Source organism: Oncorhynchus gorbuscha, linkage group LG01 (genome assembly GCF_021184085.1).
Source record: "Oncorhynchus gorbuscha isolate QuinsamMale2020 ecotype Even-year linkage group LG01, OgorEven_v1.0, whole genome shotgun sequence".
Classification (NCBI taxonomy): Eukaryota; Metazoa; Chordata; class Actinopteri; order Salmoniformes; family Salmonidae; genus Oncorhynchus; species Oncorhynchus gorbuscha.
The window spans coordinates 99089078-99105074 of NC_060173.1; the positions used below are offsets into that span (position 1 = coordinate 99089078).

At 42.1% G+C, this 15997-nt stretch overlaps 1 protein-coding gene across 2 annotated transcripts; it reads left to right on the forward strand.

Annotated features, from left to right (window-relative positions):
* The first annotated feature begins 492 nt into the window (after positions 1 to 492).
* Positions 493 to 15145, forward strand: LOC124047186 (sorting nexin-4-like). Of its 2 annotated transcripts, none has more exons than XM_046367780.1 (14): positions 493 to 649; positions 1125 to 1255; positions 2243 to 2375; positions 2571 to 2720; positions 3079 to 3129; positions 3417 to 3472; positions 4106 to 4178; positions 5037 to 5098; positions 5237 to 5302; positions 10261 to 10350; positions 11037 to 11136; positions 13359 to 13504; positions 13699 to 13813; positions 13938 to 15145. In XM_046367780.1, exons 1-14 carry the CDS (start codon positions 560 to 562, stop codon positions 13983 to 13985), a joined length of 1311 nt encoding a protein of 436 aa, XP_046223736.1. In that variant the 5' UTR covers positions 493 to 559; the 3' UTR covers positions 13986 to 15145. The 2 variants fall into 2 exon arrangements, with proteins under 2 accessions (XP_046223736.1, XP_046223737.1); XM_046367781.1 differs by having other exon boundaries at positions 3082 to 3129.
* Positions 15146 to 15997: the final 852 nt, after the last annotated feature.

Consider the following 15997-nt stretch of genomic DNA (forward strand, 5'->3'; position numbering starts at 1 on the left):
AAAGTTATTATATTCTATTCACTTTGAGCTAGCAATAACAGCCTAATTTACACGTTCACTGTGCATTATGATGCAACATATTGTTATTTTGCTAACACCTTACACAACGGGGTTTTAGCTTATATATCATTCTGCAATAAACCGATATAATAACACAATGTTTTGTGATTGTTATTTTGGTTGTTGTCAAATATTGACATCACTGTTATAATGCCAGTATTTCCAGTTGATGATGTATTTTGCTAAGGACACGGGACAAGGCGGACAGCAGCTGATGTTTCTCGTGACACTCAGGTGAGTTGAGGCAGAGAGGAAGCAATGAAGCGAGAGGATTCACTTTCGCCAAAATCTGTCCAAAATCTGGTCTTAATTTGGACCAAAGCGTGTCGCCTGCCTTCCCACCGTTGGCGCAACGACTCCCATAGTTAGGGTGGGTACATTAGCATCTCGTCACAGATCTCTGGTTGAGGTTGGGGAAATAAAAGGGTTAAAAGTGCGCATGCGAGGTTATGTCTGGCTGCTATACCCCTGACAACAACAACACACAACTCAGGAAGATATGATGGCAGACTCCGGACCCAAGGAAGTAGCGGTGATCGGGAACACCGAGCTCACCTCGGCAGAACTAGATAACAACATTAAAAACACGGTATAGCTTCAAACGTATTCGTATTGTCAAAAAGCGAGGCATTTGGACGTAGCAAAGTTGTTAGGGAGCCTGTTTGAATGAGTTGGGTTTTCTAGGCCTAATTAATCCACGGAGTTTCGCAGAGAGCTCCACTGAGCCAGCAGCAGCTGTAGGTAGCTGCATGTGCAGGAAATGACCGCTAAAAGTTCAACAACTCATTGTGATGTCCTCGTCGACATAAAGTAAAGTTAGCTAGATCGTTCTTATTAACATGGTTAGCTTAACCATTACCAGGAACTAGCTAGCTTGCTAGCCAACAACTTTTTTTCTGTTGCAAATTTGACAGGAGGGGCCAGCGGTTTAAAAGGACTTGGCTTATGTTACAAGTACTAGAACCAGTTTGACCAATTATTGATGCCCATGATTGCAAAACATACATCAAATTATATTGCATTATTATTGTTACCATGTTATGATGTGCATTGGCCTATTCTAGATGGTTGAGATTGAAAAAGGGACGAATCTTCTACGAAAGATGGAGATCAGCGTTGCAGAGGCAGAGAAAAGGACTGGGAAGAATACAGTCAACATGCAGGAGATGTACACTGTTTATCTAATTGAGACACGGTAATTATGCCTTATCTGTGTGAATTCTCTCAAACTATTTGTGATGGCCTACATCTTCCAGGCCAGTACTAACATTTTGTGACACTGCCATGAACAGCTACTTCCACAATCACACCTATACCACCTTGTCTGCTCATAATTCCACACTGTCATTACAGGTGATCTGGACATGATGATGATTCAAACATCTGACTCTTTTAGAATTATGTGGGCGGCAGGTAGCCTAGTGGTTAGTGTTGGGCCAGTAACCCAAAGGTTGCTAGATCCAATCCTCGAGCTGACAAGGAACACATCTGTTTTTCTGGCCCTGAACAATGCAGTTAACCCACGGTTCCTAGGCCGTCATTATGAATTTGTTCTTAACAGACTTGCCTAATTAAAGGTAAAACATTTGAAATTAGACACTCCATTCATTGAGAATGTGTTATATAAGTTTGGTTTGTTCAAGAACTGCACATCACACCAGCTTTCTTACTTTTATCTAGCTAGCTATCTATTTACTGGTTTCATTTCATGCAATCACACAATAAACGTGCACACATGGAAATCATGTAAGCACACAAGCTATACATACTGTACACACACTGGGCCTTTGTTTACCAGTGGGCCATTGAGAAGGGAGTGTATTGGAGGAGTGTATTGGAGCCAGTGCAGTTAGACTGGAGATTACCACCCAGCTACTTATTTTCCTGTGTTTAACTCTTTCCCTGCTCCTTTCCCTTTCTCCCTAGTCCTTGCTGCTGGATCCACACATACTTCTAAAGTTGAAGTCTCCCTTCTTCCCCGTTCTCTCTCTTTCTCTGTCAGTAGTGTTTCTCTCTCTTGCTTTATGTCAGTGTTGGCATCAAGAATTCATAGAATGTTGGATAATACTGTACTTGGTACCTTGAAAGATGGCTTAGATACTGTAATATGTATCAAATGTTTAGGTGGTACTCTTAGTCAAGGCCAGTTGTATGACTTAAATCCTTCCCTCTCTTCTGACAGGCCGGTTGATGCTCTGACAGAAGGTATAACCCCAGACTCCTTATGGCGAAGATACAGCGAGTTTGAGCTTCTCAGAAACTACCTGTTGGTCACCTATCCCTTTGTCGTTGTTGCCCCATTACCTGAGAAGAGGGTACGTGAGAACAAGGAGGATGCCTTGGATTAAATTAATGCAGTGTAGTTTAGGAAGTGATATTTGTAGCATGATGTACTTACTACATACCTGTAATGCTCTGTACAACATCCAGTTTTATGTTGAAGACTTTCTTGAAGCTAATGTTTTGTCTCCTTGTCAATATAGTAGTAATTATTTGTCGGTTTCTCACAGGCAGAGATTGTGTGGCACAAGCTGTCGGCGGACAACATGGACCCAGACTTTGTGGAGAGGAGAAGGGTTGGACTGGAGAACTTCCTGCACCGAGTCGCCTCCCACCCAGTTCTCTGCAATGACAATATCTTCTATATCTTCCTCACTGAGGTCAGTTACAGATGTAGTATCTGTATTTGACCAGTATTGTCGCAGCAAACTAATCCTGCAGCAGCAGTATTTGAACAATTCTTCCATTCACACTTTTCCGCCGATGTAATGTTGCTTGATCGGTAGTTGGGCTATTAGCTCTAAGGGTTGAGAGTTTTGTAAATAATGTCTTATGAAGTAGGCCTTAAGCTAAACTCTTTACTGTGCTGCTGTAGTCGTTCTGTCATGGAGAGTTGATAGGATCACCTTTGACCTTTGAGTTGATGGTGTGACAGTGTGCCCCCAGTGCCCCATGCATCAGGCTCTCCTATCTCTAATGGTCTTTGTCAAAGTCACACAGCATCCTCTCTCTGTCCAGCAGGATAAAGATTGGAAGGAAATGGTGTACGAGACAGGATTTCAAGCAAAGGTACTCACTCCATCAGCACTTTATGGTCTTTTCGTAGTTTCATTGTCCTGTCAACTTTCTTTGATAATACCTTACCAGGCGACCTCATGTGACTTTGCAAACCATAGCGGTATATTGTAAAGGTTGTAATCTGTGTACATATATATTTTTAATACTTATTCTGATACATCATATTTTATGTCTCAAAGTTAGTGTTGTCTAAAATTATTCAAGTCATCAATAGCAACTTCTGAACTAACAAACATAGGAAACCATTTGATATTTAATTTGTCTTTTTTTTTATACAGGCTGATTCCAGGTTGAAAGCTGTGAATGCAGCATTCAGGGTGAAGAATCCAGATGGGTAGGTCATAGAAATGTTCTGTCCCAAATGACACCCTAAAGGGTAAACTGTATGATAGGGCTGTCACGATACCAGTATTGCAATATTTTTTTCCTTGGCAAAAAGGGCAACACGAAGCAGACCATACTCTTTGGTCCTTTAAGAACCTGCTGTATGTACAATATTGTGTGCCATAATGTTTGTCCAACATTAGGGCTGTTTTCCTGAAGTTAAATCTTCTTTGTGTTTTTTTTGTTTTACCTTTCCACAATACTAATGAGTATTGTGATACTGGTATCGTCCTGGCCCTGGTGTATATAGTGCTCTGGACTCTGGTAAAAAGTAGTGTACTTTATAGGGAGAATAGGGTGCCATTTAGGATCCATCCATTGTTTTCTTGTCAGTTTTCTTTTGTGTGGAGCCAAAAATGCACTTCTATCTCCATGTGTTGTAACATTAATAATTTGGACTCTGTCTCTACTATTCATCTCATTCCTCTTTTATTTGATGTACTGCCATAATTTGTTCTGGGACTGTGTGGGAAGTACAGTAGGAGCAGGTCAATGTCAGTTCCAACATTGCCTATTGTCTTGTTTATCTGCCTTGCTGGGGAAAGTGTTGATTCTTGTTCTTCTCTGGCCCTGGCGTCTGCAGAAGGTTTACAGAGTTGAAACACTACAGTGACGAGCTACAGACTGTACTCTCCCAGCTGCTGAGAGTGCGGGCGGTAAGTACAGGCAGCTGTCGGCATATTCACACGTCTTACTGACAACCAGACCTGGGTTCAACTATTATTTGATCTTTCAAAAACTTTGAATGTTTGGTCTAGCTTGACTGTAATGCCAGATGGGTGAGGTTTGGAGTTTTGGAACTATTTAATTGTTCCATTGAGCCAGGGAAGCTGAATTGAGCAAAGACAAAATTATTTTAAGTGATTTCAAATAGTATTTGAACCCAGGTCTGTTTACTATACTGCCACCTGTAACATACATTTTACTGACGAGACTAGACATACAACTAGCGTTAAAACACATGAGCTGGGCTGGAAGTTGACATGCATCAGAAGGATAAATCGCACAGCTGGTCTGTCTGATAAAATTGGATTGGCTGCTGTAACACACAACTTAGTGACTAGACATACTGCCAGCCGGTTGTAACACACACATAAAAGGGTCACAATTAGGACTACACCATCCAGCATACTGCAAGTTGTAACATGCAACCTAGGTTTGTGTCCCAAATGTCACGCTATAACCTCCAGTGTGGAAATTCACATACATTACACAGATAGACCAGCTGTATGTTTTATCTGATAGAAGTGGATTTCTACTTGTTTTGAGAAAACAGTAACACATACTGCTTCACCATAACTGAACAAGGGGGCTATGATGCATTCAACTTACGGTAGCTAAGTACGGTGATCCCAAGTCCATAGTAAGTAGAACACTCTTCAATAAAGTGGCTGTCTGCGACACTACCTCACTATTGTCTCTGTTTCATAACACCATATGTAACAACATGGAAGTAGCAGTATGAAAGAAATTGCGAAATTTAACCTAGAACTTGACCTTCTTCATCCACTCAGAGGGTAGCAGATCGACTGTATGGGGTGTACAAAGTGCATGGAAACTATGGACGAGTCTTCAGGTAAGAGTTGTGTGTTTGGATGAAAGGGTGTGTGTGTATAAAGCTGTTGCATTATGTACTATGTAATGTTTTAAGTGTATGTCAAATGCATACTTGTGTTTTTTTGTGAAGTATGTTCTCTATGCATGTGTTGGACAGTGAGTGGAGTGCCATAGAGAAAGAGATGGGAGATGGACTACAAAGTGCTGGCCATCACATGGATGCGTAAGTGTTTTCAATAACCACGTTTCCTTCCACAGTTTTTATGCGAGTAAAGTCATATCGTCCAAAACAAAATCATGACAGCTGTGATGGAAACGGGAAGTTTCAGTGTAATTTTATAAATGCTGACAGATCATTTGTTCGTTTGACATGGTGAGATCTTTTTGTATCCGTAAAATTAATTATGCTGAAAATGTTATTGGAAATGCCTTTAGGTGCAAAAATTGATATAATAACCAGCATGTCGAAGTAAATTTGTCATGTGATGATATATGGTGTGTGGTTCTCCCACACAATTGACGGTAGAGTTGAAAATGCGATGGAAAACTTCAGCGAAAAAGTATATATTTTTTTGTGCACTACTGTACTTCATCACACATTTTTATCTGGAACAAGTCCATTTGGTGGACGCATTCCACTACTGGGAAAATGTGTATTTGTTTTATGCGGTTACTGGAATATTTGCATGAAAATCTCTTACCAATTGGTTAGAAACCTACCTAGTGATACACGAACACACTGAGTTGTAGGTAAGTAGCCTTGCAAAAGTTTGGCTTATACAAGCTGTTTCTGTAGCTTAAGGCAGCATGATGTACAAGTACACCTCCTGGACAGGAAGCTAGTCTATTGCAGGGCCTTACCACCAATCTGTCCACTCAATGCTTTGTCTTATCCCGTGTAAATAGTCAGGTTTTCTTTCGTATATATTTTAATTTCACTTTCTATATACGAACTAATATACTTTCCTGCAAACTGCCTGACCCAATATGGTACAGATCTGTGAATTTTATTCCTTATAACTGGAACCTCCTTCAGGAGCTAGCCAGCTAACTAGCTACCAGTCTTCGTTAGCCACGGCTAGCAGTCTTAATCTTTTAGCTCCGACACCAGCCAGCTTTAGCTCGGATAATACCTACCAGTCTGCACAGCGCGATATCAACCCAGAGCATATCGTACTGCTTCTCTACCACATCACCGGATTCCTGCCGCAAGCTCTGGACCATTACACCGGATCATCGCCGCTAGCTAGCTGCAATTGAGTGGCTACTGTTAGCTAACAACTCTGTCCCGAAGCAAGCACTGGTTAGCCTTGAGCTAGCGTCGCACAAGGACAATATACCAGCTAACTTCTTGGGCTACAATACCACTTTTGCCAATTGGCCTGGACCCTTTATTGTCGACACAGAGCCCCGCCTGTCCAACACAACTGGTCTGCCAACGTAATCGTCCGTTGTGGTTTCAACAGGCTTTTCCGTTGCGCTGTCGCCGAAGACCCATCCGCTAGCTTTCTGAACGCCGTTGTCTCTGGCTCGCCTAACATAGTAGCGACTACCGAATGGCTCCTGACTCGCCTATAGCTGCTCTTTGGACCCTATGATCACTCGGCTACAAAGCTGATGCCTGCTGGACTGTTCAATAACGCGGTACCTCTTTTTGTTTACCTGTCGGCCTCAAACTCGGGTCATGTGCATACCTAACTGACCCTCTCTGCCCATTCATCGCCGTTTACCTATTGTCTTAGCTCTCCCGATCAACACCCTTGATTGCTTTATGCCTCTCTCTAATGTCAATATGCCTTGTCTACTGCTGTCTCGGTTAGTACTTATGGTTTTATTTCACTGTAGATCCCCCAGTCTCAACATGCCTCAGATGGCTCTTTTGTCCCACCCCTGACACATGTAGAGACCTCACCTGGCTTAACTGGTGCCTCCAGAGGTACAATCTCTCATCGTCAACTCCACTGTACTCACATCCTACCATACCCTTGTCTGTACATTATGCCCTGAATCTATTCTACCACGCCCAGAAATCTGCTCCTTTTACTCTCTGTTCCCAAAGCACTAGACGACCAGTTCTTACAGCCTTTAGCTGTACCCTTATCCTACTCCTCCTCTGTTCCTCTGGTGATGTAGAGGTTAACCTAGGCCCTGTAGCACACCTTTTCCCCAGGCGCTCTCAGTTGTTGACTTCTGTAACCGTGAAAGACTTGGTTTCATGCATGTTAACATCAGAAGCCTCCTCCCTAAGTTTGTTTTATTCACTGCTTTCGCACACTCTGCCAACCCTGTCTTAACCTTGTCTGAAATCCTAAATTTTCAAGATAGAACTGCCAAAGGGGGCGGAGTTAGCCTGCAGAGTTCTGTCATACTATCCAGGTCTGTGCCCCAACAGTTTGAGCTTCTACTAGAAATCCACCTTACCAGAAACTAGTCTCTCACTGTTGCTGCTTGTTATAGGCCCCCAGCTGCGCCCTGCACACCATAGGTGAATTGACTGCCCCCCCATTTATCCTCAGAGTTCGTACTGTTAGGTGACCTAAACTGGGATATGCTTAACACCCCGGCCATCCTACAATCTAAGCTAGATGCCCTCAATCTCACACAAATTATCAAGGAACCTACCAGGTACAACCCTAAATCTGTAAACGGGGGCACCCTAATAGATATCATCCTGACCAACCTGCCCTCAAAATACACCTCTGCTGTCTTCAACCAGGATCTCAGCGATCACTGCCTCATTGCCTGTGTGTGTAATGGGTCCGCAGTCAAATGACCATCCATCACTGTCAAACGCTCCCTAAAACACTTCAGCGAGCAGGCCTTTCTAATCGACCTGGCCCATGTATCCTTGAAGTATATTGACTGAAATTTGCACCCTATAGCACAAATTCCCCCCCCCCCAAAAAAATAAGAAAATGTTTGCCCACTGCACTGAGGCTAGGAAACACTGTCACCACCGATTAAATCGAATTTCAATAAGCATTTTTCTACGGCTGGCCATGCTTCCCACCTGGCTACCCCAGCCAACAGCTCAGCTCAACTAAATGCATGCTCTTCAACCGATCGCTGCCCGCACCTGCCCGCCCGACTAGCATCACTACTTTGGACTGTTCTGACAGAATGTGGACAACTGCAAATACCTAGGTGTCTGGTTAGACTAAACTCTCCTTCCAGACTCACATTAAGCATCTCCAATCCAAAATGAAATCTAGAATCATCTGCTTCCTATTTCGCAACAAAGCCTCCTTCACTCATGCTGCTAAACATACCCTCATAAAATGTACTATCCTAGACTTCAACAATCTCATTTAGAAAATAGCCTCCAACACTCTACTCAGTAAATTGGATGTAGTCTATCACAGTGCCATCTGTTACCAAAGCCCCATATACTACCCACCACTACGACCTGTATGCTCCCGTTGGCCGGCCCTCGCTTCATATTCGTCGCCAAACCCACTGGCTCCAGGTCATCTATAAGGTGTTGCTAGGTAAAACCCTGCCTTATCTCAGCTCATTGGTCACCATAGTAACACCCATCCGTAGCACGCGCTCCAGCAGGTATATTTCACTAGTCACCTCCTATTGCCGCCTTTCCTTCCAGTTCTCTGCTGCCAATGACTGTAATGATTTGCAAAAATCACTGAAGCTGGAGACTCGTATCTCCCTCACTAACTTAACGCATCAGCTGTCAGAGCATCTTACCGATCATTGCACCTGTAAATAGCCCATCCAACTACCTCATCCCCATATTTATTTTTTTGCTCTTTTGCACCCCAGTATCCCTACTTGCACATTATCATCTGCACATCTATCACTCCAGTGGTAATGCTAAATTGTAATTATTTTGCCACCTATGGCCTATTTATTGCCTTACCTCCCTAATCATACTACATTTGCACACACTGTATATTGATTTTTCTATTGTGTTTTTGGCTGTACATTTGTCTATCCCATGTGCAACTCTGTTGTTTTTGTCAAACTGCTTTGCTTTATCTTGTTTTCAACTAGACTACCTGGTTTAAATTACAGTAAAATAAGTCTCAAGCAGAGACTCATCTGGTTCCAGTTATGCAGTCTTTGGTATGATTCGACCGGGGATCGAACTCCCAATCTCAGGTTAAACACTAACACTAAGGCAATTTAGTTTTAACCATGCAATAATCTACCATATTAATCATAACAATTTTATTGGATTACAACAGAATGGTATGTCAAACAATTATGCAATATGTAGTGAAAATGTTGCCATTTCAGACATAGCCAACCTCTTTCCTTACCCTCTGTGACCTCCTACAGACTCACTAAAGTAGGTGATATGTTGAGGTGTTGCACAATGCCATTTCCCCCCCAGCATCGCTGTACATATTACATGGTTCCAAGTTAAGCTATACAACACGTTTACCGTGTTTTGATTTGAAAACATTTCATATTTGAAGCATAGTCTGCTGTAGCAGGTAGCTGACCATGAGGACTGGGGTGACTTGAGTTGTGAAGGTTCTGGGTTCAAACTGAGAACTGGCTGGCAAATAGCCAGAGGCTTTTACTTTCAACTTGGGTGCTGTGTATAGTTCTCTTTGAGTGACATGAGTGGTCTTGGGCCCTGTCCTTGGAGTAGTAACATGCAGCCACACCTCGGAGTAATAACATGATTAGCCCCTACCCCGTCACTGATGGTTACTAGATTGTAGGACTCAATTCTAGAGGTCTGGGGTCACAGCGATTGGCCACTGAGGCGTATCAAGTAAGGCAGCATTTCTGTCAACGTTTGAGTCCAAATGGGGACTGGTCAAAGGTAGTCCACTATGTAGGGTGCCATTTGGGATACAGGTACCTATAGCTTTTAAAGGGATACCTCAGGATTTTTGTCAATGAGGCCCGTTAACTACTTCCCCAGAGTCAGATGAGCTCATGGATACCAGTCTCTGTGTCCATTATGAAGGGAGTTGGTGTTAGTTTCGTGAGCCAATGCTAACTAGCATTAGTGCAATGACTGAATCTGATGTCTACTAGCATTTGTGTTAGTTAGCCACTTCCTTCAAACTGCATGCAGAGATCTAAAAATGGTATCCATGAGTTCATCTGACTCTGGGGGAGTAAAGCATATGTAGTTCCCATCCCTCTGTTAAAGGTGTGATTGTTGGAAAGCAAATGTATTCATATGGACTCCCGTCTTGTCTACAGGTATGCTGCTTCTGTAGATGATATTCTGGAGGAGGAGGAGCACTATGCTGATCAGCTGAAGGAGTACCTGTTCTATACTGATGCACTAAGGTATTTACTACACTGGGACTGCTTCTGTAGGCCAAGTACATATCACTATATAAACCAGGGGTGTCAAACATATGACCCGCGATTGGTCCAATCTGGCCCACGGGTGGTTTGAGTTAAAACAAAATATATATTTTTTTATTTTTTGGGGGGGGCAAACTCAATATTTACTAATGACTAAAATCAAATTGAGAAGGTGTAGAAATTATATTTTCTTGTCTGTCCATCTTGCTAATAATCACTGTCCTGAAAGCAGGTAGGGAGCATCGACATTTAAATAATTATGGATAGAGGACTATTTTTAGCAAATTGTCAACAAGGCAGTACATCCAATTTTGATGCGGCCCTCCAGGCCTCATTGAAGATGGCCCCCATTGCAAAATAGGTTTGACACCCCTGAAGATCATCATGCCAAATCGCTAGTCAGTGTGCCCTAGGTTGTATGTGTTATGTAGGTAGCTTCACATCCTCACATTACCTTGACGAAGACCTGTGTGGACAAAATTCCCAAGGCATATAGTGTACTCACTGAGCCCCCCTCATTGAATCTATAGAACAGCCGTCTGTGTGTGTGTGTGTGTGTGTGTGTATAATGATCATACATGTACAGTAGCAACCATAATAAGCAGCTAGGCTTCAGTACATCCAGTAGCAGCCATGATGATCAGCAAAGGCCTCTGTTTCTGCAGGGCGGTATGCAGAAAGCATGAGTTGACACAGTTTGAGCTGGAGATGGTTGCACTGGACCTAGCCTATAAGAAACAGCAGAAGGAGGAACTGGTCACTGGGGTGAGTTGTTATATACAGTACCAGTCAAAAGTTTGGACACCTACTCATTCAAGGGTTTTTCTTTCTCTTTTTTTCTACATTGTAGAATAATAGTGAAGACACCACTATGAAATGACACACATGGAATCATGTAGTAACCAAAAAAGTGTTAAACAAATCTAAATATATTTTAGATTCTTCAAAGTAGCCACCCCATGCCTTGACAGCTTTGCACACTCTTGGCATTCGCTCAACCAGCTTCATGAGGTAGTCACCTCAAATGCATTTCAATTAACAGGTGTGCTTTGTTAAACGTTTATTTGTGGAAATTCTTAATGCGTTTGAGCTAATCAGTTTTGTTGTGACAAAGTAGGGTTGGTATACAGACGATGGCTCTATTTGGTAAAATACCAAGTCCATATTATTGCAAGAACCGCTCAAATAAGCAAAGGGAAATGACAGTCCATCATTGACTGACATTCATGTGTTGATGGACTGTAATCTGGAAAATGTACTTTTAACAAGACACACCTGTTAATTGAAATGCATTCCAGGTGACTACCTCATGAAGTTGGTTGAGAGGATGCCAAGAGTGTGCAAAGCTGTCATCAAGGCAAAGGGTGGCTACTTTTTTGGTTACTACATGATTCCATATGTGTTATTTCAGTTTTGATGTCTTAACTATTATTCTACAATGTAGAACATAGTAAAAATTAAAGAAACCCTTGAATGAGTAGGTGTCCAAACTTTTGACTGCTACTGTAAGTTTTCAGTCCCTTTACTCTTCAGTACTTTGTTGAAGCACATTTGGCAGTGATTACAGCCACAAGTCTTCTTGGGTATGAAGCTTGGCACACCTGTATTTGGGGAGTTTCTCCCTTCTCTGCAGATCCTCTCAAGCTCTGTCAGGTTGGATGGGGGAGCGTCATTGCACAACTATTCTCAGGTCTCTTCAGAGATGTTCAAGTCCGGACTCTGGCTGGGCCACTCAAGGACATTCAGAAACTTGTCCCGAAGCCACTGCTGTGTTGTCTTTGCTGTATTCTTGGGTTTGGGGTCCTGTTAGACTGGGGCGACGGTACACCTTCCGAGGTCCTGAGCACTCTGGAGCAGGTTTTCATCAAGGATCTCTCTGTGCTTTGCACCGTTCATCTTTCCCTCGATCCTGACTAGTCTCTCAGTCCCTGCCGCTGAAAAACATCCCCCATAGCGTGATGCTGCCACCACCATGCTTCACCGTAGGGATGGTTCCAGGTTTCATCCAGATGTCACTATTGGCACTCAGGCCAAAGAGTTTATTTTGCTTTCATCAAACCAGAGAATTTTGTTTCATGTTGAGTCTAGGTGCCTTTTGGCAAACTCCAAGCGGGCTTTCATGTGCCTTTTACTGAGGAGTGGCTTCAGTCTGGCCACACTACCATAAAGGCCTGATTGGTGGAATGCTGCAGAGATGTTTGTCCTTCTGGAAGTTTCTCCACAGAGGAACTCTGGAGCACTGTCAGAGTGACCATCGGTTTCTTGGTCACCTCCCTGACCAAAGCCCTGACCAAAGCACAATCCTGTCTCTGAGGTCTATGGACAATTCCTTTGACCTCATGGCTTGGTTTTTGCTCTGATGTGCACTGTCAACTGTGGGACTTTATATAGACAGGTGTTTGCCTTTACAAATCATGTCCAAACAATTGAATTTACCACATGTGGACTCCAAACAAGTTGTAGAAACATTTTGTTTGTAGACTGAGGGGGGGGAATGTATTTAATCCATTTTAGAAAAAGGCTGTAACATAACAAAATGTGGAAAAAGGGCAAGGGGTCTGAAGTGTGTGTGAAGCTCTCATCAAGGCAAAGGGTGGCTACTTTGAAGAATCTCAAATATTGTACAATATAGTGAAACATTTTTAAAAATAAAGAGAAACCCTGGAATAAGTAGGGTTGTCTAAACTTTTTGACGTGTGCGGGACTACTCGACTAAAACAATCTCGGTCGACCAATAGCCTAAGACCAAACAATCGACCAGTCAACTAATTGGGGTCAGCCCAAATACGAAGTGTACTGTAGGGTGTAGTTTGCCATTTGGGAATAAACCCAGTTTCTAAAGAGCCATGGAACTCACCAGAAGATACTGACACAATAGATCACATATAGTAGCAAGCACAGAAATGCGTACATTGAATTTGATCAAAGTTAAGCTTATCCAAACCCGACTGGCCAGATGGAATGTTTCTTTCCCTCCCTGTGTTCAGACTGTGCGGACGTTCTCACTGAAGGGGATGACCAGTAAGCTGTTTGGCCAGGAGACTGCAGAGCAGAGGGAGGCTAAGTTACAAGTGTTAGAACAGCAGCTAAAGGAGGGAGAGGAGGCTGTTAAAGAGAAGAACACAGAGAGCGAGTGAGAAACCCTCCATTCTCTTCTCTCTGTCTCCATCTTTTTCGCTCTGTCTCTGTCAGTCGATTTGTCTAGCATGTTATAATTGAATCACTAAATTTGCTGCTCTAATCAGCTGATTTGAAAGTTTGACCAGCTGACCATATTTTTTCATTTAAATGATTTGAGAAGGTTCTAAAGCAAGTCTGTCTCCCCAGTGAGTTTGTGAAGACTGCCTGGGTAGACATTGAACGCTTTAAGGACCAGAAGGACCGGGACCTGAAGGAGGCCCTAATTAGCTATGCGGTCATGCAGATCAGCATGTGCAAAAAGGTAGGGGACACCTCCCCACAGATACTTCAAACATATTGTAAAAGAAATGTTTATTTTGTCATTTTATCAATGCCAAATATGTTAAATACTTATTTTTCTGTCTCTCTCTCTCTCTCTCTCTCAGGGAATACAAGTGTGGACCAACGCAAAGGAGTGTTTCAACAAGATGTGATCGTCAAGGCCAAAGCAGACCCTTCAAAAAAACTGCCAGAACAGGCTTATTTTCAGGGGACTCCTCCTGGAGCTTGCATCCCAAATGGCACTCTTTTCCCTATATATTGCACCACTTTTGACCAGAGCTCTGTGGAGTCTATGCACTATATATAGGGAATACGGGTTGTTTTTGGGACTCATTCCTGGACATTCATTCTGCTGAAGTAGCCATGGCAGCATACTGAGGGATTTTTGATCAGTTATCAGTTAATCAGTTTATTCCTTTTCTATGTCTTTATCATGTCTGATTGCTGGCTGCTTAGATTTGTCCACTTGCAATTGCAGTTTTTCGTCAAATGTATGCGTTTTTTCGTACACATTTAATTTTGCTGAAACGTGGATTTTTGTAAGGAAAATCACTAAGCACTTTCACTGTTTATAGCGATGGCAAGAAATGTGGACTGAAGCTAATTTTCCAATGCTGCCTTTTACACAATGTTTAAAAATAAGGTAATGAGATTTGTTCTATAAGAACAATATTCTTTACTTTTTTTGTTATTTTCATGCATACTTTACTGATTCTGCTTTTGTAAATGTTTTACTCTCTTGAGTGGACCATGTGGTTGGTATATTGACGGTTCTGTTTTCTCTACTCTCTCATTGCATTGTCCCAGTGTACTAAATAAGTGGTTGAACCTTTTCGGATGTTTTTGTATATTTAAAGGCCTTTCTGTACTTTGCCATTCAAGGTTGTAATCTGGCACTGGGTCTTAAGTAGCCACTATGATGAATAGCAGTGTTGTCATTTCTGAAGAGTGGGTGGTTCAGTGTTTTTGATAAATCTAGCCAAAGGAATAGGAAGGTCACAGGAAAAACAGGATGTGATAATTTGCCTTATGTTGGTGCTTTATGTGTACTGGGGATGCGGTCCAAATGGCTCCCTATTCCCTATGTAGTGTACACTTTTCAAATGTAGTCCACTATATATAGGGATGGGTGCAATTTGAGACAACCCCAGGCCTCTTGTGTTTTAGTTCACTCTAAGGGCCAGGGGAGGAGGTGTAATGTTAATCATTCATTTGGGATGAGATCAGAGCACCGGCAGGAAATGTATACTGTTTATGCGGTTGTAAGGTTGTAATCATTGTGCCAAAAATACACTAATAAATATGAAGTCTAGTTGTCAGTCCTTAAATCATGTTTTTACTCATGAGACAAAATACACTACCAGTCAAGTTTGGAAACACCTACTCATTCCAGGGTTTTTCTTTAATTTTACTATTGTAGAATAATAGTGGAGACATCTAAACTATGAATAACACAAGGAATCACGTAGTAACCAAATAATTGTTAAACAAATCTACAGTTTAAGTCGGAAGTTTACATACACTTATGTTGGAGTCATTAACTCTTTTTTTAAATTTTATTTTCTAAAAAAAAATTTTTTCTCCAACCACTCCACAAATGTATTGTTTACAAACTAGTTTTGGCAAGTCGGTAAGGACATCTACATTGTGCATGACACGAGCAATTTTTTTTTTCCCAACAATTGTTTACAGACAGCTTATTTAACTTCTAATTCTGTTTCACAAAAGTTTACATACACTAGGTTGACTGTGCCTTTTTAACAGCTTGGAAAATTCCAGAAAGTTATGTCATGGCTTTTGATGCTTCTGATAGGCTAATTGACATTTGAGTCAATTGGAGGTGTACCTGTGGATGTATTTCAAGGGCTACCTTCAAACTCTGTCTCTTTGCTTGACATTATGGGAAAGTCTCTAAATAAATCAGCCAAGATATCAGAAAAAAAAATTGTAGACCTCCGGTCTGGTTCATCCTTGACCCATTTCCAAATGCCTGAAGGTACCACGTTCATCTCTAACAATAGTACGCAAGTATAAACACCATCGGACCACGCAGCCATCATACCGCTCAGGAAGGAGAGGCGTTCTGTCTCTTAGAGATGAATGTACTTTGGTGCAAAATGTGCAAATCAATCCCAGAACAACAGTGAACAACCTTGTGAAGATG

Bases quoted from the DNA above. Each gene is read 5' to 3' on its own strand.
- LOC124047186 (XM_046367780.1), top strand. From the start codon at position 560: ATGATGGCAGACTCCGGACCCAAGGAAGTAGCGGTGATCGGGAACACC. The intron at 3,130-3,416 runs GTACTCACTCCA...TTTTTTATACAG, and splicing joins AGACAGGATTTCAAGCAAAG to GCTGATTCCAGGTTGAAAGC. The intron at 13,814-13,937 runs GTAGGGGACACC...TCTCTCTCTCAG, and splicing joins AGATCAGCATGTGCAAAAAG to GGAATACAAGTGTGGACCAA.